The following is a 21,576-nucleotide window of genomic DNA, read 5'->3' as shown; positions in this document are numbered from 1 at the left end:
ATCCTCCTCACTCTGGACATCCTGGCCGTGGGGTCTTGCCAAACGAAGCTTTTCTTTTTTGAGGTGGGGGGGTCGTATTTGTATATGTGCACCCTCTACCCCGAACAAAACACAAGCGTAGTAGGAATGTTTTATTAGCAAAGAAGTTTCAGAGAGTGGGTGAAACAGGGCTATATCACTCCTTGGTCCCCACCTCATTTTGGTGGGGCCAGGGTGAGCCCCTTCCTGTCACAGTCACTCCAACTGAAATTGCCTTTCTCTTCGGCCAGTGTTAGCCTCTGAGCAGAGGACCCTGGACCATTCTGTGCGCCAAACACTGAGCTGACTGAGGAGGAGATCTCCCCACAGCTAGGTGTAGTGAGCCAGACGGGGCAGCTCACTGAACCTGGGGGTTCTCTCCATTGTCGCTGCATTCTCCTTCACCAGGTGTGGCTGTCTGGGAGCCAGGGGGTGACTCGCTCTGGAGAGAGGGGAAAAGAGGGGGGCCTGCTGCAATCTCCTTAAGGCAGGAAACGTGGGATTCAGCACCAGCCTCACCTAGTGGAGCCAGGCTGCCTGGTTTGTATCCTACCTCTGCCCCTTCTGACCTGGAAGAGGCGCTTGACCTTCCTCCCACATCTCTTCCAGTGAGGCAAGTATAGGTGTTCCTCAATTTACAATGGGTTACATCCCGGTGAGTATATCATAGGTTGAAAGTATTGCAAGTTGAAATGTATTTAATACACCTAATCTACCAAACACCACAGTTTAGCATGGTCCATCTTTAGCCTGTTCAGAACGCCTTAGCCTATAGTTGGGGAAACACGTTTAACACAAAGCCTGTTTTAATGAAGTGTCGAATGTCTCATGTAATTTATTGAATACTCTGCCAAAGTGTGGTTTCTGCTAAGTACACATCGCTTTCACAGTATCATGAAGTCAAAAAATTGTAAGTGGTACCAGGCTCAATGGCTCACACCTGTAATCCCAGCTACTTGGGAGGCTGAGGCAGGGGAATTTCTGGAACCTGGGAGGTGGAGGTTGCAGTGAGCCGAGATTGTGCCATTGCACTCTTGCCTGGGCAACAAAGCAACTGTCTCAAAAAAAAAAAATACAAAAATGAGCTGGGCATGGTGGCACATGCCTGTAATCCCAGCTACTCAGGAGGCTGAGGCAGAAGAATCGCTTGAACCCCGGAGGTGGAGGTTGCAGTGAGCTGCAGTCGCCCCACTGCACTCCAGCCTGGGTGACAGAGCAAGACTCCGTCTGAAAAATAACTAAATAAAAAATTGTTAGTGGAGCCATGGTAAATTGGGGTCAACCTGTACGGGATGGGTGGGCTGATACTTTGATTATGAAAGTGCTGAAACATCCTGGCACTTGCCATCAGAGTATAGTGGTGTTGGGGGCCAATGTGTTCTGCAAACTCACCCCATCTCCAGTTCTGAAGCTCTAGACCCGCTTCCCCACCCTGCCTGATGCCAAAGGTCTCCTTTTTCCTTTTTTTTTTTTTTTTTTGAGACGGAGTCTCGCTCTGTCGCCTAGGCTGGAGTGCAGTGGCCGGATCTCAGCTCACTGCAAGCTCCGCCTCCTGGGTTTACGCCATTCTCCTGCCTCAGCCTGCCGAGTAGCTGGGACTACAGGTGCCCGCCACCTCGCCCGGCTAGTTTTTTGTATTTTTTTTTTAGTAGAGACGGGGTTTCACTGTGTTAGCCAGGATAGTCTTGATCTCCTGACCTCGTGATCCGCCCGTCTTGGCCTCCCAAAGTGCTGGGATTACAGGCTTGAGCCACCGTGCCCGGCCTTTGTTTTTGGTTTGTTTGTTTTGTTTTTTTGTTTTTTTGAGACAGAGTCTCGCTCTGTTACCAGGCTGGAGTGCAGTGGTGCAGTCTCGGCTCACTGCAACCTCCACCTCCTAGGTTCAAGTGATTTTCCTGCCTCAGCCTCCCAAGTAGCTGGGATTATAGGCACGCACCACCATGCCCAGCTAATTTTTGTATTTTTAGTAGAGATGGGGTCTCACCTTGTTAGCCAGGATGGTCTCAATCTCCTAACCTCATGATCCACCCGCCTCGGCCTCCCAGAGTGCTGGGATTGCAGGCGTGAGCCACTGCACCTGGCCCCTTTTTCCTTTGATAAGAGCCTCCCTGGCAGTAGGTAGCGGGAGCCCAGGCATGCATGAAAGGTCTTAGCTAGGTCTCTGTGACCTTAAGTTGCTTCCCCCTTTGAGGCCTCAGTCTCATGACCTGGGGTAGTGTCAACCTCACTGGGGTTTTGCTGCTTTCACATCAAATCCCAGCCCCTGCCAGGCGCTCTGGTTTCACACCTGTAATCCCAGCACTTGATGCTGAGGCAGAAGGATCCCTTGAACTCAGGAGTTTGAGGCTGCAGTGAGCTCTGATCACGCCACTACACCCCAACCTGGGTTACAGAGTGAGACCCTGTCTCCAAAAAAAAAAAGCCACATAGGAGAATCTAGACACTGGTTCTGCACCCCTGGTGCCACTTTTGGGGAGCAGAAAGGGAGGCCTGGGGCATATTTACTATCCTCTGCAGACTGAATTTGCAGCTGGGAAGGCTGGTTTCTCCAGAGCTGTGCTCACCTGGGTTTCGGGCTGGCCCGAGCTCAGGTGGGCATGTAGCAAAGCGGCCACCTCATCCTGCTCAGCCTCCAAGGCGATGGCCAGGGCACTGGTGCCCTCCTGTTGAACGTTAGGGACAGTCAGATCCCTGAGCCAAGCCATGGGCACCCCCCAAGATGCCAGCCCCATTGTGGGGTCTTACATTGTCCAGGATGGCAGGGTCGCAGCCTGGCTGGGCGAGCAGGAGCCGCACGGTGTCCAGGCGCCCATACTCGCTGGCGCACATCAGCGCCGTGGCCCCATCTGCATCCTGCGCATTCACGTCAGCTCCACACGCCAGCAGGGATGCCACCATGTCCTGTCGGCCATGGCTGATGGCCAGCATGAGGGCTGTCTGCCCCGTCTGGGGAGTGGGGAAGAAGAGGGGACAGGCTGGGGTAGGCTCAGGGAAGGAAGGTCACAGACAGGTTGACTCCCAAAGTGGAAGTGACTGCTGGCTGAGAGCCACAGTGGGGGCGTCCACGCACCTGACTGGCCTTGGCATTGACGTCGCCCATGCAGAAGAGTCTCTCGACCACGGCCATGTCCTCCTCCTCCCGCCCCACAGAGGTAAGTGCAGCCAGCATGAGGGCTGAGTAGCCGGCTCGGTTCTGGCGGTTGACCTCGCAGACCCCTGGGAGAGAAAAGGGGGCTGTCCACAGAGATGCCAACACCGCGGCCCGACTTGATCCACTCAGCTACTTGCAAGCCTTGGGCACAGCACCTGCATACGGGGTGGTCTCTTCAACGTTCTCCCCACAATAGCCACGTGGTTCCTGCCTCATGAGGGTGTTGCTCAAATATCTATTCAGTGAAGGACCTTCCTATTTCATCTTTTTTTTTTTTTTTTTTTTTTGGAGACGTAAGTTTCGTTCTGTCACCCAGGCTGGAGTGCAGCGGCGCGATCTCAGCTCACTGCAACCTCCGCCCCCCAAGTAGCTAGAACTACAGCATGTGCCACCACGCCTGGCTAATTTTTGTATTTTTTAGTAGAGACAGGGTTTCACCATGTTGGCCAGGCTGGTCTCTAACTCCTGACCTCAAGTGATCCACCCACCGTGGCCTTCCAAAGTGCTGGAATTACAGGCATGAGCCACTGGCCCAGATCTCCCTGTTTCAAATCAGGCAGGGACTTGGTTTTGTTTGCAGCTGTATCCCTCAATACTTAGAATGATACCTGGCACATAGTACATGCTCAGTTAAACATTTGTTGACTAAATAATAAAAGGATATGTTTATTTTCATGGCCACCGCCCGCCAAGCCACCATCGTTGCTCCCCTAAAGAACAGTGCCAGCCTCCACCCTTGACCCTGAATCAACTTCAGGTTCTGCACAGCAACCAGGAGCAACTATTTTATTTATTTAGAGACGGAGTCTGGCTCTGTCGCCCAGACTGGAGTGCAGTGGCACAATCTCAGCTCACTGCAACCTCTGCCTCCCAGGTTCAAGCGGTTCTTCTGCCTTGGCCTCCTGAGTAGGCACACGCCACCACACCCAGCTAATTTTTGTATTTTTAGTAGAGAGGGTTTCACCATGTTGGTCAAGCTGGTCTCAAACTCCTGACCTCGTGGTTCACCTGCCTCGGCTTCCCAAAATGCTGGGATTACAGGCATGAGCCACCGCGCCTGGCCAGGAGCAACAATTTAAAATGAATTTCGTTGCCAGGGCAGTGGTGGTGGGCACCTGTAATCCCAGCTACTCGGGAGGCTGAGGCAGGAGAATCACTTGAACCTGGGAAGCGGAGGCTGCAGTGAGCCAAGATCACACTACTGCACTCCAACCTGGGCGACAGAGTGACACCCTGTCTCAAAAAACAAAAAAACAAAAAACCTGCCAACACCTTGATTTCAAACTTCTGGCCACCTGTTGTTTGAAGCAGGTCACAGTGATACTGTGATGGCAGCCCTAGGAAGCAAAACAGCCTGGTCAACGCTGCCTGTCCTGAATGAAATACAAATGTGAGCTCAGTTTCCTCTGGGATCAGTTCTGTTACCATCCTGGCCCCTGTTCCTCCCAGTGCCTGTTTGGATGACATTTCCTGGAGTGGCTGTTTTAATCCCTGTCTCCTGCCATTCTGAAGGCTCTGAGAATTGAAGTAGTTTAAGGAAATGAATGGGCAGGAGGGGCATATAGTGAGGAGACTGGGGAAAGGAGCTGGGTCGGAGTCATGAGATGGATACCCTAGTGAGGAAGGAGAGCTGAGATGAGGGACTGGGGAGTAAAGAGTTAAGTCAAATGACAGCAAAAATGGCGGCCAGGCATGGTGGCTCACGACTGTACACCCAATGGTTAAGGAGGCCAAGGCAGGAAGATCGCTTGAGGCCAGGAGTCTGAGGCCAGCCTGAGCAATATAGTAAGACCCCCATCTCTTAAAAAATTTGGCCGGACACAGTGGCTCATGCCTGTAATCCCAGCACTTTGGAAGGCCGAGGCGGGCAGATCACAAGGCCAAGAGATAAAGAGTCAACATGGTGAAACACCGTCTCTACTAAAAATACAAAAAATTAGCCGGGCGTCGGTGGTGTGCGCCTGTAGTCCCAGCTACTCGAGAGGCTGAGGCAGGAGAATTGCTTGAACACGGGAGGCGGAGGTTGCAGTGAGCCGATATCACGCCACCGCACTCCAGCCTGGCGACAGAGCGAGACTCCATTCCCCCCCCCAAAAAAAAAAAAAATTAGCTGGGTGTGGTGGTTCATGCCTGTGGTCCCAAATACTCAGGAGGCTGAGGTGGAAGGATCGCTTGAGTCTGGGAGGTTGAGGCTGCATCACGCCACTGAACCTCAGCCTGGGAACAAAGCTGTCTGTAAAAAGGGGTTGGGGGATGTTCCCTGTTGGGGTGGCATGCTGTGTGGGTGTCCATGCCTTCCACTAAGACACCAGTGTAAGACGTCAGGTGGTAAGGGGGGAGCACACAGAAATAACCAGAGTGCAGTCCCTGCAGGCTAGCCAAGGGACCCACCCATCTTCCTGCTCCCTCTCCCTTTTCTCTTGCAGCTACCCTTGGCCTTGCTTAACTAAAGAATCATCCTGGCCAGGCACAGTGGCTTACGCCTGGAATTCCAGAACATTGGAGGCTGAGGCAGGAGGATCACTTGAGCTCTGGAGTTCAAGAACAGCCTGGGCAACACAGCGAGACTTCATCTCTACTAAAAATACAAAAATTAGCCAGGTGTGGTGGACAATGCCTGTAATCCCCGCTACTTGGGAGACTGAGGTGGGAGGATGACTTGGGCCTGGGAGTTGGAGACCAGCCTGAGCAACATGGTGAAACCCCATACCTACAAAAAAAATTTAAAAAGAATCACCCTCTTTGTTGACTTCATCCCCTGGTTGTCTTCTGCTATGGCCCTTACTACCATTTGAAATCATTTGTGTTTGTACTTGATAATCCTCTCTCTACACTCTTGGCTCACCACCCCCACCACACACACACACTCAAAACTACACGTTCCTGAAAGTTCTGGGGGAGCAGGCATTTATTCAACACACACTTGACGGTTTGCTGTGGGTCTGTCAGGCAGGCACGTAGGGTCAGGTGAGAGAGGGGTATGGAGAAGAGTTCATGACAGGCTGAAGGAGGATGACAGAAGCAAAGAGACAAGGGGTGGGGGCTGTGAAACGGCGAGGGCACAGGGGGTAACTGTCTCCATAAGGTCCAAGGATGACTGGAGTTGGGGAATGGGAGCCTGTGAGCCGAGAAGCTGGGAGGTGAGGGTCGGGAAGTGGGGAGCTGGGTTTCTGTAAGGGGCACAACTATTAGTGACATCAAGGTCTGGGGCTGATGTTACACCTGTAAAGCTGATGTGGGGCAGAGTCAAGGTCAAGGAAGGAGAGCAGTCAGGAGGTTGGAGGGATCATGGGGGAGGATACTGAAATTGACAAGTGTCGGCCGGGTGGGGTTGCTCACTCCTGTAATCCCAGTACTTTGGGAGGCTGAGGCAGGCAGATCACCTGATGTCAGGAGTTCAAGACCAGCCTGGCCAACATGGTGAAACCCCGTCTCTACTGAAAATACAAAAATTCGCCAGGCATGATGGCACTTGCCAGTAATCCCAGCTACTCAGGAGGCTGAGGCAGGAGAATCACTTGAACCCATGAGGCAGAGGTTGCAGTGAGCTGAGATCACACCAATGCACTCTAGCCTGGGCAACAGAGCAAGACTCCGTCTCAAAAAAGGAAAAAAAAAAAAAAAAGAAATTGACAAGCGCACCACAGTTCTCCCCACTTTCTCACTTGTAGTTCTCAATAATAACTATAGGCTGGGCACGGTGGCTCACTCCTGTAATCCCAGCACTTTGGGAGGCTGAGGCGGACAGATCATGAGGTCAAGAGATCGAGACCATTCTGGCCAACATGGTAAAACCCCATCTCTACTAAAAATACAAATTAGCCGGGCGTGGTGGCGGGCGCCTATAGTCCCAGCTACTCGGGAGGCTGAGGCAGGAGAATCACTTGAACCCGGGAGACGGAGGTTGCAGTGAGCCGAGATCACGCCACTGCACTCCAGCCTGGCAACAGAGCGAGACTCGGCCTCAAAAAAACAAAAACGACTATAGAATGCTTTAACCTATGTGGAGCCTGACCAACATGGAGAAACTCTGTCTCTACTAAAAATACAAAATTGGCCAGGCGCGGTGGCTCAAGCCTGTAATCCCAGCACTTTGGGAGGCCGAGACCATCCTGGCGAACACAGTGAAACCCCGTCTCTACTAAAAAAATACAAAAAACTAGCCGGGCAAGGTGGCGGGCACCTGTAGTCCCAGCTACTCGGGAGGCTGACGCAGGAGAATGGCGTAAACCCGGGAGGCAGAGCTTGCAGTGAGCTGAGATCCGGCCACTGCACTCCAGCCTGGGCGACAGAGCGAGACTCTGTCTCAAAAAAGGAAAAAAAAAAATCATGCCTATAATCCCAGCTACTCAGGAGGCTGAGGCGGGAGAATCTGGGAGGCGGAGGTTGCAGTGAGCCAAGATTGTGCCATTGCACTGTAGCCTGGGCAACAAGAGCGGAACTCCGTCTCAATGCTCTGGAAATGCAATCTTGAGATAAGGAGGAACTGGCTGGAACAGCCTAGGCTCTGTTCCTGTCCCCATCTAGAAACAGGTTGTCCTTTAATGCGTTAGCCCAGCAATTCCTGTTCCCCAGGGTATAAACCTAGAATGGGCTGCTTTCCACCTGCAGTGCAAGTGGGGCACCTGCAGACCAGATGCCATCCATCTTGGGCAGCCTTCCTGAGCCTTGGGGGATTGCTCACTGTCAGTCTTAGGCTTCTGCTGTCCCTTGCTGCCTATCTGTAAATAAGGAACCTGCTTCGTGTAACTCGTTATGTGAATGAGTATTCTACCTTACCAGACTCGGGCAGGTAGGAAAAGCACATTCCAAGGTGCAATGGGCTGAAGGGGTAACCAGTGCACAGTGGACCTGCTTTGCAGCAGGGATTAGGCTGGAGGGAGAGAGGGAGAACTGGCCAGGAGCTAAGGTTCAAGAAACAAGGAGCTACTTGAGGTCAGAGGTAGAAGCCGGAGAGGCAGAGTGGGGAGGGGTCTAGTTAGTGACAAGATGCTCCAAGGTAGGGTTTGAGAAGGAAGAGGGGTAAAGGTCTGGAAGTGGAGAGCAAGAACAAAGGGCACACCCAGGTACCTCCAGGCCCTGGATTCCAGGGCATGAAAGAGGAAACAGCTCCTGAATGCAGGGGCATTAGTGTATATGACAGCAAGCAAGTACAGGCAGAGCGGAGATGGGTGAGAACCAGGAGAGGGTCTGGAGAGGCCGAGCCAAATGGGAATTAGAGGCTGGGCACACTGGTTCACACCTGTAATACCAGCACATTGGGAGGCCTAGGCAGGAGGATCACTTGAGGTCAGGAGTTCAAGACCAGCCTGGCAACATGGTGAAACCCGTCTGTACTAAAAATGTAAAAATTGGCCGGGTGCGGTAGCTCACACCTGTAATCCCAGCACTTTGGGAGGCCAAGGCGGGCAAATCATCTGAGGTCGGGAGTTCGAGACCAGCCTAACCAACATGGAGAAACCCCATCTCTACTAAAAATACAAAATTAGCCGGGTGTGGTGGTGCATGCCCGTAATCCCAGTTACTTGGGAGCCTGAGGCAGGAGAACAGCTTGAATCTGGAAGGCAGAGGTTGCAGTGAGCCAAGATTGTGCCATTGCATTGTAGCCTGGGCAACAAAAGCGAAACTCCATCTCAAAAAAAAAAAAAAAAGCCGGGTGTGGTATGCGCGCCCATAATCCCAGCTACTCAGGAGGCTGAGACACAAGAATCACTTGAACCTGGGAGGTGAAGGTTGCAGTGAGCTGAGATTGCACCACTGCACTCCAGCCTGGGCGACAGAGCGAGACTCTGTTCAAACAAACAAACAGGGCTGGGCACAGTGGCTAACGCTTGTAATACTAGCACTTTGGGAGGCCGAGGCAGGCTGATCAGTTGAGGTCAGGAGTTTGAGACCAGCCTGGCCAACATGTTGAAACCCTGTCTCTACTGAAAGTACAAAAATTAGCTGGGCATGGTGGTGGGCGCCTGTAGTCCCAGCTGCTTGGGAGGCTGAGGGAGGAGAATCGCTTGAAACCGGAAGGCGGAGGTTGCAGTGAGCAGAGAGATCGTGCCACTGCACTCCAGCCTGGGCAACAGAGCGAGACTCCATCTCAAAAAAAAATAAACAACAACAACAAAACAAGTAAGGATTCAAATGCAGGAGATAAGGGGGCCAAGGAGCATGAGGCCTCTTGTGGTGACCAACGATGCCAACTCCCCTGCCATAGCCCCAGCCCCCTTTAAGGCATGAGATGTCCAAGAAATTCATTTAGATTCATTCAGTGTCCCCTGTCTCTGACAATGGCCCAGCTTCCAGAGCAGCTGTATCCTTTCCTAGGTCATAAAGACTGCAGGGATGGGAGGGATCTGTGTGTTTAGGGGGTTCAGGGCAGGCAGTGGGCCCGCCTCAGCCTGCAGTTAGTGCCAGAGGTGCCCAAAGGCTGACTCAGAGGTTTCTGAACCTGCAGGAGGGCACCTGGAGGGAGGGGGCTCCTGGTGGACAGCAGTTTGTTTACCGCCCACCAGACCCTTTGTGCCCAGTTTATTGGGGCAAGCAGCTGGAGGTGGGTGGGGCAGAGTGTCCCATCCCAGGAAGGAGTCAGAGCCCCGCCTGGTGAGTTCCTCCCCTCCAGGCTAGACACTGGGGCTTAGGAACTCCGTGAGTGCTCCGGCTGGAGATTCAGGGACAGAGCACATGGTGGCCATTTACTGATCTCCTACCACCCGTATTATCATAGCTACCCAGGGAGGGAGGCCTTGCCAACCCCATTTCACGAGTAAGATTAAATAATGCCCCTAAACTGAGGTTTACCTAAGCCCAGAGCTGTTTATTCCCTCCAGCTGCAAAGTGGGAGGAGCCTCAGGGCAGAACTAGAGGTATGGTGGGGCCAAAAGGCCTCTTTTCCTTTTTTTTTTTTTTTTTTCCAGACGGAGTCTTGCTTTGCGGCCCAGGCTGAAGTGCAGTGGTGTTCACTCTTGGCTTACTGCAACCTCCGCCTCCTGGGTTCAAGTGATCCCTGCACCTCAGCCTCCCTAATAACTGGGATTACAGGTTCCCACCACCACGCCCTGCAAGTTTTTTTTGTTTGGTTTTGTTTTGTTTTTGTTTTTGAGACTGAGTCTCACTCTGTCGCACAGGCTGGAGTGCAGTAGCACGATCTCAGCTCACTGCAACCTCTGCCTCCCAGGTTCAAGCTATTCTCCTCCCTCAACCTCCTGATTAGCTGGAATTACAGGCATGTGCCACCACACCCAACTAATTTTTGTATTTTTAGTAGAGATGGGGTTTTGCCATGTTGGCCACGCTGGTCTCGAACTCCTGACCTCAAGTGATCTGCCCACCTCAGCCTCCCAAAGTGCTGGGATTACAGGCATGAGCCACTGTGCCTGGCCCAGAGGGCAGAAGGCCTTTCAGAACCCAGACACGAAGAGGTTTAAAACCTGAGGAGGTTGACTGGGTGCAGTCACTCACACCTGTAATCCCAGCACTTTGGGAGGCTGAGGCAGGCAGATCATGAGGTCAGGAGATCAATACCATCCTGGTCAACATGGTGAAACCCCATCTCCACTAAAAATACAAAAATTAGCTGGGCGTGGTGGCGCACGTCTGTAGTCCCAGCTACTCGGGAGGCTGAGGCAGGAGAATCGCTTGTACCTGGGAGGCAGAGGTTGCAATGGGCCGAGATGGCGCCACTGCGCTCCAGCCTGGTGACAGTTTGAGACTCCCTCTCAAAAATAACATAACATAACATAAACATAACATAACATAACATAACATAACATAACTCGAGGAGGAGTGGTGCCCTGTGCTGGCAGCCATTCTCTGCTTTCATCTCCAGAGTCTTTGAGCCTAGGTCGGCCCCCTGCCCTCTCCTCCCCTATTTCCTCGTGTCCCACCCACCCTCCCTTAGCTCTGACCCGTATTCAGGAGCAGGCTTGCGATGGCCAGATTCCCGTGGGACACACTGTAGTGGAGGGCCGTGTTTCCGTTGCCATCCGTCAGGTTCACCACGTGCGCCAGCAGCTCGGGTCCCAGGTGCCTCACTCCTTCCAGCATCCTGGCCACGGGCTCCGCCTGAGAGCGCCGCTGGCTGGACACTCGAAACCACTCCTGGGCCACGAGGCGCACTGCACCCTGCCGGGATAGGGGCGAAGATGACATCAGCGATGTTGGGGGAGTTGGAGGGGGTACTGGGAAGAGACCCCTTTGGCGTTTCCAGGCAGGGAAGGAAGGTCACTCCTCGCCCCGGTGGGGAGCCATGCGGACCCAGATGGAGCGTCGGGGCCACACCCCTATCGGAGGGCAAACATGCGGGGAGGGGGTCCTTTCCTTCTAGGGAAGATTTTGCGGGAGAAACTGGAATGGGGAAAGGCAATGAGCGCTTGCCCCTGGGGAGTCCGGGAGTGGGGCCGGGGCCGGGCCTCTTTGGGGAAACCAAGGAAAGATCGGCGCTGTCCTGGGAAGGAGATCCCTTCGGAGAACCCGGGATAAGGCCAGATGCCTGGCGGGAAGGGATGGAACCCGGTGCGCTCCCCTAAGTGGGTGTCAGAGGTTCTTGGAGGCGCCCGCGCCACTCCCTGGTGCTGGGCTCCCGGGGCACTCACGCCGTCGCGGGCTACTCCGCGGGGCCGGCTCAGCTGCCGCTGCAGCGCTGCGCACGCCTCCCTTAGACGTGGGCTCAACTCACACCTGCAGAGAACGCCAGGAAAGGCTCAGGATGGATCGGGGGCAGCGCCGACCAGGAGGGGAGCAGCTGCCTCCTCTCCAAACTCCTAGCGAGCGCCGCTCACCTCCCCTGTGCCACCGGCTGAGGCTCTGCCTCCGCCTCGGGCTCAGGGTCCCGGATGTCCCCGCCGCTGGGAGGGCCAGGGGTGCCCGAGTCGGATTCCCCGCCGCTGTCATCCCCGGAGCCTGAGGAGCTACCCGGGGGCTCGGCGCCACCGTTGTCGCTGTCGCCATCGCTGTCGCTGGCGTCCTCGCTGGAGGAGCTCTCGTACCTGGGGGCAGGGTGGGAGGCGTCTGCTAAACCTACCCTGTGGGCTCGTTCTGGAGACCTGCGACGTGGGTGTGGACGTTCCCATTTTATAGATGAGGAAACTGAGGATTTCCCAGACCACGCTGCTAGCAGAGGGGCAGAGCTGGGGTTCCAACCCCAGTCTATGTCCCGGCAGAAGATGCCACGGGAGGGGAAAGGCGCTCACTCTCCGTTGAGGACCCCAACAAACTGCAGGTTCTTGGGTCCGGAGCTGGGTTGGGCACCAGCGGTGCCGTCTCTCTTCTTCATGATGGATTTGAGGATGCCTGGCGGGGATGAGATGAGGGCACTGAGTTCGAGTCCGGCGCCCAGCAAGCCAGGGCCCAGCGACGGGGTTGGGACTCACCCGCGGGCGCCACGGCCCTGTCTCTGTCCGTGGATCCGGGCGAGCTCTCCTGAATCAGCGAGGGCACCTCCGCCGGGGGCTCGGTCTGCGCGGCCTTTTCGGCACAGCTCCACAGGGTCTGGGTGGTGGCCTCGTGCAGCTGGGCCCCCACCTCTGCCTCCTCCGCAGCCTCGCGGACCTCTTCCAGCTCCCGCAGCCGGCCCCGCAGAAGTTCACTCACCCCGCGCTGGTGCTCCAGGCTGGCTCGCAGCAGCTCCAGCTCACGCTCGGCGACCGCGGGCAGCCCCAGCAGCGCCTCGGTCACCCATGCATCTGCCTCAACGGTCTCGGGGGCAGCCTCCACGCCGGCCTCCCGGGTCTCCGGCACGGCCTGGGCACCCGTTTCTCGGGTCTCGCTCACGGCCTCGACAGCCACCTCCCGGGTCTGGGGTGTCCCATCGAGACTCCCGACCGCCCCGTCGAGGACCTGGAGCGCGCCCTCGCTGCGCCCTGCAGCCAGGCCGTCTGGGCCGTCAGCCCGGGGGCTGGCCTTGGCACGGACGCCGCGCTCGGAGGTGGCCAGGCGCTCGGTAAGCCGCCGCAGCTGGGCGAGCTTGTCCGGGCGCGTCTCAGCCTCCCAGTCTGGCTCGGACTGCGCGCGCCCGGCCAGCAGCCGCGCCTTCTCAGCACGCAGGGTGCGCACCTGCTCCTGCAGCTCGGGCAGCGCTCGCGCCTGGTCCTCGAGCTCGCGCAGGCGCCTCAGCGCCGCGGCCATCTGCTCGCGTACCAGCTGCAGTTGGGCAGGGCCGGGCGAGGCAGGGGCAAGGTTAGGGGCGGGGCTGCTGCGGCCGGACACTCGTGGGCTGCGAGGGACCCCGCGGCCGGGGCTGGGCGCGCGCTCGTGTGCCTGCGCCAGCTCCAGCCGTCGGCTGGTCTCCCGAAGCGTGTGCTCGACGCGCGGGTTGCGCACGGGCGCGCGCGGCGACATCAGGGGCTCGGAGGACGCGCCCGGGGAGAGTACGCCCGGTGCTCCACCGTCGTCACTGGCCAGGGACTCGCTGGATGTCCAGGCGCCTGGGCTACGTGCGCCCGCGAGGCCGGGCCGGGGCGCGCGGGGACGGCGCGCGGGCAGGGGTCCAGGGACGCGGCGGGCGGCGGGGCCACGCTCCAACTCCTCTATGTACTTGAGGAAGTCCAGGTCCAGGTGGAAGCCATAGGGCGTCTCCACCAAGTAGGGCGAGCTCGGGCTGCGGGCGCCCCCGGTGGCGGGGACCGGGCACAGGCGGGGGCCGCCCAGGTCTGGAGGCACGACGGGGGCACGGGGAAGGGGCATCAGAACAGGGAGACCCGGGAGATACTAAACAAACCGAGGTGTCCCCCACCCATGTCCACGCTTCACACCTATCTGTACCCAAGTTTTCACTCAATCGCACGTTTAATGAGCGCCTACTGTATGCTAAGCACGTTTCTAGGCCCTGGGGACAAAGCAGTGAGCTAGACAAACATCCCTGTCCTCCTGTAGAAAGCAGATAAGCATCCTTCTAAACGATACCTAAGGCAATGATAATAATAATGGAATAAACGGAGGAGGCGCTACTTAGCCTCTGGTTGCCAGGGAAGCTTTCCCGTGTAGGGGACTTTCCTGTGGAGGGGAGCCCTGGCCCGGCGTGGTGGTTCGCGCCTGTAGTCGCAGCATTTTGGGAGGCCGACACAGGCGGATCACCTGAGGTCAGGGGTTCCAGACCAGCCTGGCCAACATGGTGAAACCCAGTCTGGGCTAAAAATAAGAAAATTAGCTGGGCGGTAGTGGCGCGCGCCTATAATCCCAGCTACTCCGGAAGCTGAAGCAGGAGTATCACTTGATTCTGGTAGGCGGAGTTTGCGGTGAGCGGAGATCGCACCACTGCACTCCAGCCTGGGCGACAGAGGAGACCCTCTCAAAATAAATTAAAAAAAAAAAAAAAAAAAAAAAAAAAAAAAAAAAAAGGAGCCCGGGCCCGACGTGGTGGCTCACGCCTGTAATCTCAACATTTTGGGAGGCCGAGGCGGGTGGATCGCTAGAGCTTAGGAGTTCGAGACAAACCTGGGCAACAAAGTGAGACCTCATCTCCAAAAAAAAAAAAAGAAAGAAAAAGAAATAGCTGTGCATAATGGTGAGCGTCTGTAGTCTCAGCTACTCAGGAGGCTGAGGTGGGAGGATCACTTGAGCCGGGGAGGCAGAGGTTGCAGTGAGCCGAGATCGCACCACTGCACTCCAAACTGGGTGACAGAGTGAGACCCTGTCTCAAAAAAAAAAAAAAAAAAAAAAAAAAGGTTGGCCCAGGGGAAGCCCTGCAGGATGAGGAGGAAGCAGCTGGGAAAAGGTTTCTAGAAGAAAACAGCCCATGGAAATACCCTGGGGTAGGAGGGAGGAGGGCCAGCTGGAGTCACAGCCAGCTGGAGACCAGGGTGTCCCGAGCAGAGTAAAGGAAGGCAGGGGGAAGAGGAATGGAGGCACAGGGGCCACACTTTCCTGGTTTGAGGGCTACCTGGGGAGGGGGCTTGTAGTCCACTTGTGATTTGTGCCATAGGTGGGAGTTTTTTTGTTTTGATTTTTTCTTTGTTTGAGACGGAGTCTCGCTCTGTTGCCTAGACTGGAGTGCTGTAGTGCCATCTCGGCTCATTGCAACCTCTGCCTCTCAGGTTCAAGGAATTCTCCTGCCTCAGCCTCCCGAGTAGCTGGGACTACAGGCACGCGCCACCATGCCTGGCTAATTTTTGTATTTTTAGTAGAGACAGGGTTTTACCATGTTGCCCAGGCTGGTCTTGAACTCCTGATCTCAAGTGATCCCCCCACCAAGGCCTCCCAAAGTGCTGGGATTACAGGCATGAGCCACCGCACCCGGCCGTGATTGATACCATAGGTGGTTTAAAGCAGGCTCATGACATTGGAGAGGACCCTCTGGCCACTGGAGGGCTGTGTCCACACACACAGGCATCAAGCATTTCTCTGTGCATGCGCGCACACACATATCTCTTTTTGCACACTCACCAGGCAGGTTCTGATGCAGGGCAAACTTGGCCATGTTTCCTGCAGCAGCTGTCAGAGGCACCCTGCAAAAGGGGTGAGGGTGGGGCTGGGTGCTGTCCCTCTGGCTGGAGCCTCTGGGGCCTGCCTTTGAGTCTAAGTAAACAGGACCCAAGAGCTCTCCTCCACCCACCAACCTCCCTCCACACATGCCCTCTCTTTCCTCTTCCCACAAGAGACCTTGAAACTTTTTTTGTTTGTTTGTTTTTTGAGACAGAGTCTCACTCTGTCACCCAGGCTGGTGTGCAATGCTGCAGTCTCGGCTCATTGCAGCCTCCACCTCCCGGGTTCAAGTGATTCTCCTGCCTCAGCCTCCTGAGTGGTTAGGATTACAGACGCCCACCACCACGCCTGGCTAATTTTTGTATTTTTAGTAAAGATGAGGTTTCACCATGTTGGCCAGGCTGGTGTCGAACTCCTGACCTCAAGCTATCCGCCTGCCTCGGCCTCCCAAAGTACTGGGATTACAAGCATGAGCCACCGTGCCTAGCTGACCTTGAAACTTTGGATGGAATGAATGATCCCCAGGTGTCAGACATCAGCCTGCTGGGCAGGAGGAAGCAGGAAAGACATCAAGCAAAAAGAAGATGACCAAGAAAACAAGGGTAGCTGGGAGTCGGGAAGGCGTTCCAGACCTGCTGAGTTTTCTGATAATCTCTGGGGAAAATTAGAAATGGATGCTCTATGTAGTGGAGTATGAGCCTTTAGGAAAGGAAGACCAGAGCTGGAAGCCCTTCACAGGATCATTAAAAACTCATCTGGAACCAGGTACCCTGGCTTATGCCTGTAATCCCAGCGCTCTGGGAGGCCGAGAGGGGCAGATCACCCGAAGTCAGGAGTTCAAGACCAGCCTGGCCAACATGGTGAAACCCCGTCTCTACTAAAGATACAGAAGTTAGCCAGGTGTGGTGGCGTGCATCTGAAGTCCCATCTACTCAGGAGGCCGAGGCAGGAGAATCGCTTGAACCCAGGAGGCGGAGGTTGCAGTGAGCTAAGATCGCGCCACTACACTCCAGCCTGGCAACAGAGCAAGATTCCGTCTCAAAAAAAAAAAAAAAAAAAAAAAAAAAGATGTAATTGTGCATCTAAAGTTTTACCAAGGTCAGTTGTGAAACTCTTGCAGGAATGATGGGGAATTGCGGGCTGGATGCACCAAAGATCCAAATCAATAGATACTTGTCTCCCTGGAATGTCGCTAGTGGAGTGTCACAGGCTTGATCCTTGGCTCGTAAGTTTGTAATGCAAACACAAACACCTGGGTTGTCAGAGCTGTATTATTCATGAGGCTGTCTGGGAACGTGACTGTTTAGATGACATGATGGAGGCTGTAAGAGAGTGAGGAAGATTGGGCCACATATAATAATGTGATATTTAACAAGGACAAACATTGAATCCAGAACTTTGGTTCAAAAAGCACAGGGTGAAATCTCAGCACTCTGGAAAGCCAAAGCAGAAGGATCGCTTGAGCCTAGGAGTCAAGACCCACCTGGGCAACATAGTGAGACCCTATCTCTTTTTTCTTTTCTTTTTTTTTTTTTTGAGACAGAATTTCCCTCTTGTTGCCCAGGCTGGAGTGCAATAGCTCGATCTCAGCTCACTACAACCTCCACCTCCCAGGTTCAAGTGATTCTTCTGCCTCAGCCTCCCAAGTAGCTGGGATTACAGCCACTGCTACTACACCCTGCTAATTTTTTGTATTTTTAGTAGATACAGGGTTTCATCATGTTGGTCAGGCTGGTCTCGAACTCCTGACCTCAGGTGATCCACCCACCTCAGCCTCCCAAAGTGCTGGGATTACAGGCATGAGCCACCGTGTCTGGCCGCTATCTCTACTTTTTTTTTTTTTAAATAGCGAAACCACCAGCACAGTGGCTCATGCCTGTAATGTCAGCACTTTGGGAGATCGAGGTGGGTGGATCACCTGAGGTCAGGAGTTCAAGAGCAGCCTGGCCAACATAGAGAAGCCTCATCTCTACTAAAAATACAAAATTAGCTGGGCGTGGTGGTGCACGCCTGTAATCCCAGCTACCCGGGAGGCTGAGGCAGAAGAATCGTTTGAACCTTAGAGGCAGAGGTTGTGGTGAGCTGAGATCGAGTCATTGCACTCCAGCCTGGGCAACAGAGCAAAGCTGTGTCTCAAAATAAATAAATAAATAAATAAATAAATAAATAAATAAATAAATAAAAAAAGAAATGGCAAAACCCCATCTCTACAAAAAACACACACATTTCCTGGATGTGTTGGCATGCACCTGTAGTCCCAGCTACTCAAGAAGCTGAGGCAGGAGTATCTCTTGAGTCCAGGAGATGCAGGCTGCAGTGAGCTATGATCATGCCACTGCATTCCAGCCTGGGTGACAGAGCAAGACCTTGTCTCAAAAAAAAAAGAAAAGAAAAGAAAATGAAAAAAGAAAGAAAAGTAAAGAATGGGAGCACAGAGTGGGAAAGATGGGCTTTGGAAAGCCCATATGGAAAACCTTCGGGGAGGGGAAAGTGCCTATGGTGTGTCCTGCCTGATGACATGTAATCCCCATAGCTGGACACAATGGTGCATGCCTGTAATCCCAGCTACTCAGGAGGCTGAGGCAGGGGAATCGCTTGAACCCGGGAGGCAGAGGTTGCAGTGAGCTGAGATCGTGCAATTGCTCTCCAGCCTAGGGGACAGAGCCAGACTCCGTCTCAAAAAAAAAAAAAAAAAAAAAAAGTCTCTCTCTCTCTCTATATATATATATACACACACACACACACACATATATCCCCCATACAACACTTTGCATACTGCAAAGTAGTATTATTATTCATATTTTGCAGATGGAGAAACTGAGGAACAGAACAATTAAATCAGTTGCCTGTGGGAAGCACCCTCAGATTAGGCTCTGCCCATCTTCTGCGGACCCCTTGCCAGCAGGTCCCTGCCACAGCTTCTCACTGCCCCTTACCTGTCCAGTCCTCCACTGACAGGCGTCTGCCAGACCCAGTTCATCCTGTCCCTGGGCCACTGCCCATCTGGGCTAACCACATGGCAACACTCCCAGCCACGCCTTCTGGCTTCTCGAATCCCTGGTGACCACCTGTGTGCCTGATACTACCAAGCATTGAGCACCCACCAGCCCTCCTGACTCATTACCCTACTCCGCTGCTGGGGAAACCCTCACCCCACCTCCCACTTCTGTCTGGCCGAGGTCCGTGACCCCTCCCTTCCCACTCCAAGGCCAGGCAGGGGGCCCTTTCCAGTCCCCACGCAGCTGTTTCCCGTCCCTTCACACCGGCTGCAAGGGGTGGGTCAACAGGCCAGCAGGTCATTGCAGAGGACAGCCAATGCCGTTCATCACTTGCTTTCAGGAAATTGCCAGGGAAGAACTGGGTTGTGGAAAGAGTCCAGATCAAGGGTTGGGGGGTCTGGGTCTGCTTCTCACACAGCTGGCTGTATGACGCAATGGGGTCAGCGTCCTCCTCCGGTGACCTGGTCACACCCAAATCCCAGGCCCTGGGATCTCAGAAGACAGCTGTGGGTCATTCCTAAGACCTAAACTAGCTGAAGCAGTTGGATCCAGAGGCTGGGCTAAGAAAGGAATGGATTCCTCCAGAATATCAAATAATAACAACACTTTTGACATTTACTATGGGCCAGCCTCTAGTCTAAGGAATTTATGGATATTTACTTTTTTTTTTTTAAGAGGCAAGGTCTCACTCGCTGTGTCACCCAGGCTGGAGTCAGTGGCTCCATCATAGCTCACCGTGGCCTTGAACCCCTGAGCTCAAGTGATCCTCCCGCCTCAGCCTCCCAAATAGCTGAGACTACAGTAATGGACCTCTACAACTGGCTAATTCAGGCTAATAGTTTAAATTTTTTGTTTGTTTGTTTTAGATGGAGTCATGCTCTGTCGCCCAGGCTGGAGTGCAGTGGTGCGATCTCGGCTCACTGCAACCTCTGCCTCCCAGGTTCAGGTGATTCTCCTGCCTCAGCCTCCCAAGTAGCTGAGACTACAGGTGTGCACCACCATGCCTGGCTAATTTTTGTATTTTTAGTAGAGACAGAGTTTCACCATGTTGGCCAGGCTGGTCTCAAACCAGGTGTGAGCCATGCCCGGCCTAATTTTATTTTTTGTAGATACAGGTGTCTTGCTATGTTGCCCAGGCTGGCCTCCAACTCCTGGGCTCAGGCAATCTCCCCAGTTCAGCCTCCCAGAGTGCTGGGATTATAGGCATGAGCTACTGCACCTGATTTTGACTTATTTTTTTAAAATCCTAGCTAAATCCACTGAGGTTGGATTTCCTATGACCATTGTCCCTTCCCCTATTGTACAGATGGAGAAACTGAGACACAGAACAGTTTAGTGTTCTGCCTGTGTCCCGTCATAAACAGGGAGAGGCAGGATTTAAACCCAGGCAGGTCTTCCAGAGTCCTTGCTTTGGCCACTACACTTGAATGCTTTCTTTTTTTTATTTTTATTTTTGAGACGGAGTCTCTGTCACCCAGGCTGGAGTGCAGTGGTGGGATCTCGGCTCACTGCAACCTCCGAGCCCAGGGTTCAAGCGACTCTCCTGCCTTAGCCTCCTGAGTAGCTGGGATTACAAGCACCTGCCACCACACCCGGCTAATGTTTGAATTTTTAGTAGAGACGGGGTTTCATCATGTTGGTCAGTCTGGTCTCAAACTCCCGACCTCGAGAGATCAGCCCTACTCGACCTCCCCAAGTGCTGGGATTACAGTCATGAACCACCAAGGCTGGACTTGAATGCTTTCTAGAAACAGCCCCTTCCCCTTACCAGCAAGAGCAGGGAGCCTTAAGGAGCTTGTCCCTCCCAGCCTACACCTGTGTCAGACTCTGTGGGTGTCCCTGATTGGGGGTGGACTGGAGTGGGGCGTGGAGCTGCCTTCCCTCTCCTCCGCTCCCTGCCCTGGCTGTCACGGCTAGATCCGGATTCTCTGCCTGAGACCCCCTCATTAGGCCGTCAGAGCCGACGCCATACGCCCCCTCTCCCGCCCCAGGGACTATTTTGGGACGTAGAGCTGTGATCACCAAACCGGAGTGGTGGGGGCCACGGCAGGCCAGTGAGGATCCCAGTCCTGGGGAGAGGGCGCCTTCCAGGAGGCCCTGAGTACTGGCAGCCCCTGATGTTTGCTGGGACTCTCAGACTCTTGAGGTGGGGGGGGGTTGGTGACGGCAGGAAGGGGGGTGCTAAAGTCATCATCACCCGTCCACCCCCAGGTCTTCCTAGCGGCACAGAGACAGAGCAGTTTCCTACAGGAAGCGCCGCCGGGCGGTCCCATCCGCTACCCATTGTCTGCGGGTCCGGGGGCCGTGCGTCCCTCCCCAAAACACCGTTTCCGTGTCACGCTCCCACACCCAGCCCAGCGCGAGGGGCTGGATGGGGTCCCCAAGCCGCCCCGGGAAAGGGTCCCAGAGCCGGTTGTGGTATTAGGAAGCGAACAAGCCCCTCAGTGAGCTCCCGAAGGGCGAGAGGGGGGCGAGCCCACGCCTCCAGAGCCCCCCACTCTGCTCGCTACCCACCTGGGTCTCCCAATGTGGGAGGGGTCCCGGCCCGAGGACACGGCGCCCGCCCCGTCGCAGCGGGCAGAGTCCGCAGTGGGGCTGGAAACGCAGCGTAGCGCCGGGTCCCGGTGCGTCCCCGAATCCAACCTCCCAGGGATCCCCCATCCGTGTCCCCGCAAGCTGGCGATTTACCTGAAGCCGCAGCCCCAGCCGCGCCCGCACCCGAGCCCGCCCCCTCGAACTCCGGGGACTGATTATCAAGGCCCTCGCCCTAACTGACGGCCATGCCAGCCAACCAGCCCCTGAGGCCCTCCACGCTATCCAATGGGACGGTGGGGTGGGACAGGCAGGCGGGGCCTGGAATGTAGGGCGTGACTGGGGGCGGGACCTGGAGTGACGGTCGCCGAGCGCGGGCTGGTGGCATTTCTGCCCCAGCAGAGGTCAAGTCCCTGCCCAGCGCCGGGCCAAGGAGCTTGGATTTGATCCACAAGCCCGAGGGAG

The 21,576-nt window shown here is 54.9% G+C and overlaps 2 protein-coding genes across 5 annotated transcripts in view; both read right to left on the bottom strand.

Annotated features, from left to right (window-relative positions):
• CD320 (CD320 molecule) overlaps window positions 1–21,576 on the bottom strand; it is a 61,123-nt gene that overhangs the window by 20,155 nt on the left and 19,392 nt on the right. The window lies entirely within an intron of this gene.
• Window positions 119–21,313, bottom strand: KANK3 (KN motif and ankyrin repeat domains 3). Of its 4 annotated transcripts, none has more exons than XM_050770183.1 (12): window positions 21,268–21,313; window positions 16,675–16,902; window positions 15,542–15,603; window positions 12,532–13,809; window positions 12,352–12,451; window positions 11,941–12,147; window positions 11,755–11,839; window positions 11,068–11,284; window positions 3,089–3,234; window positions 2,764–2,964; window positions 2,583–2,681; window positions 119–460 (listed from the first exon to the last, which is right to left on the bottom strand). In XM_050770183.1, exons 3-12 carry the CDS (start codon window positions 15,573–15,575, stop codon window positions 377–379), a joined length of 2,451 nt encoding a protein of 816 aa, XP_050626140.1. In that variant the 5' UTR covers window positions 15,576–15,603; window positions 16,675–16,902; window positions 21,268–21,313; the 3' UTR covers window positions 119–376. The 4 variants fall into 4 exon arrangements, with proteins under 4 accessions (XP_050626140.1, XP_050626141.1, XP_050626138.1 ...); XM_050770184.1 differs by lacking the exon at window positions 21,268–21,313 and adding an exon at window positions 21,094–21,227; XM_050770181.1 differs by lacking the exon at window positions 16,675–16,902 and having other exon boundaries at window positions 21,268–21,305.

The sequence above is a fragment of the Macaca thibetana genome, chromosome 19 (genome assembly GCF_024542745.1).
Source record: "Macaca thibetana thibetana isolate TM-01 chromosome 19, ASM2454274v1, whole genome shotgun sequence".
In the NCBI taxonomy this organism is placed as follows: Eukaryota; Metazoa; Chordata; class Mammalia; order Primates; family Cercopithecidae; genus Macaca; species Macaca thibetana.
Note: the sequence above shows the minus strand (reverse complement) of the source record. Positions and strands in the feature narration are given on the sequence as shown.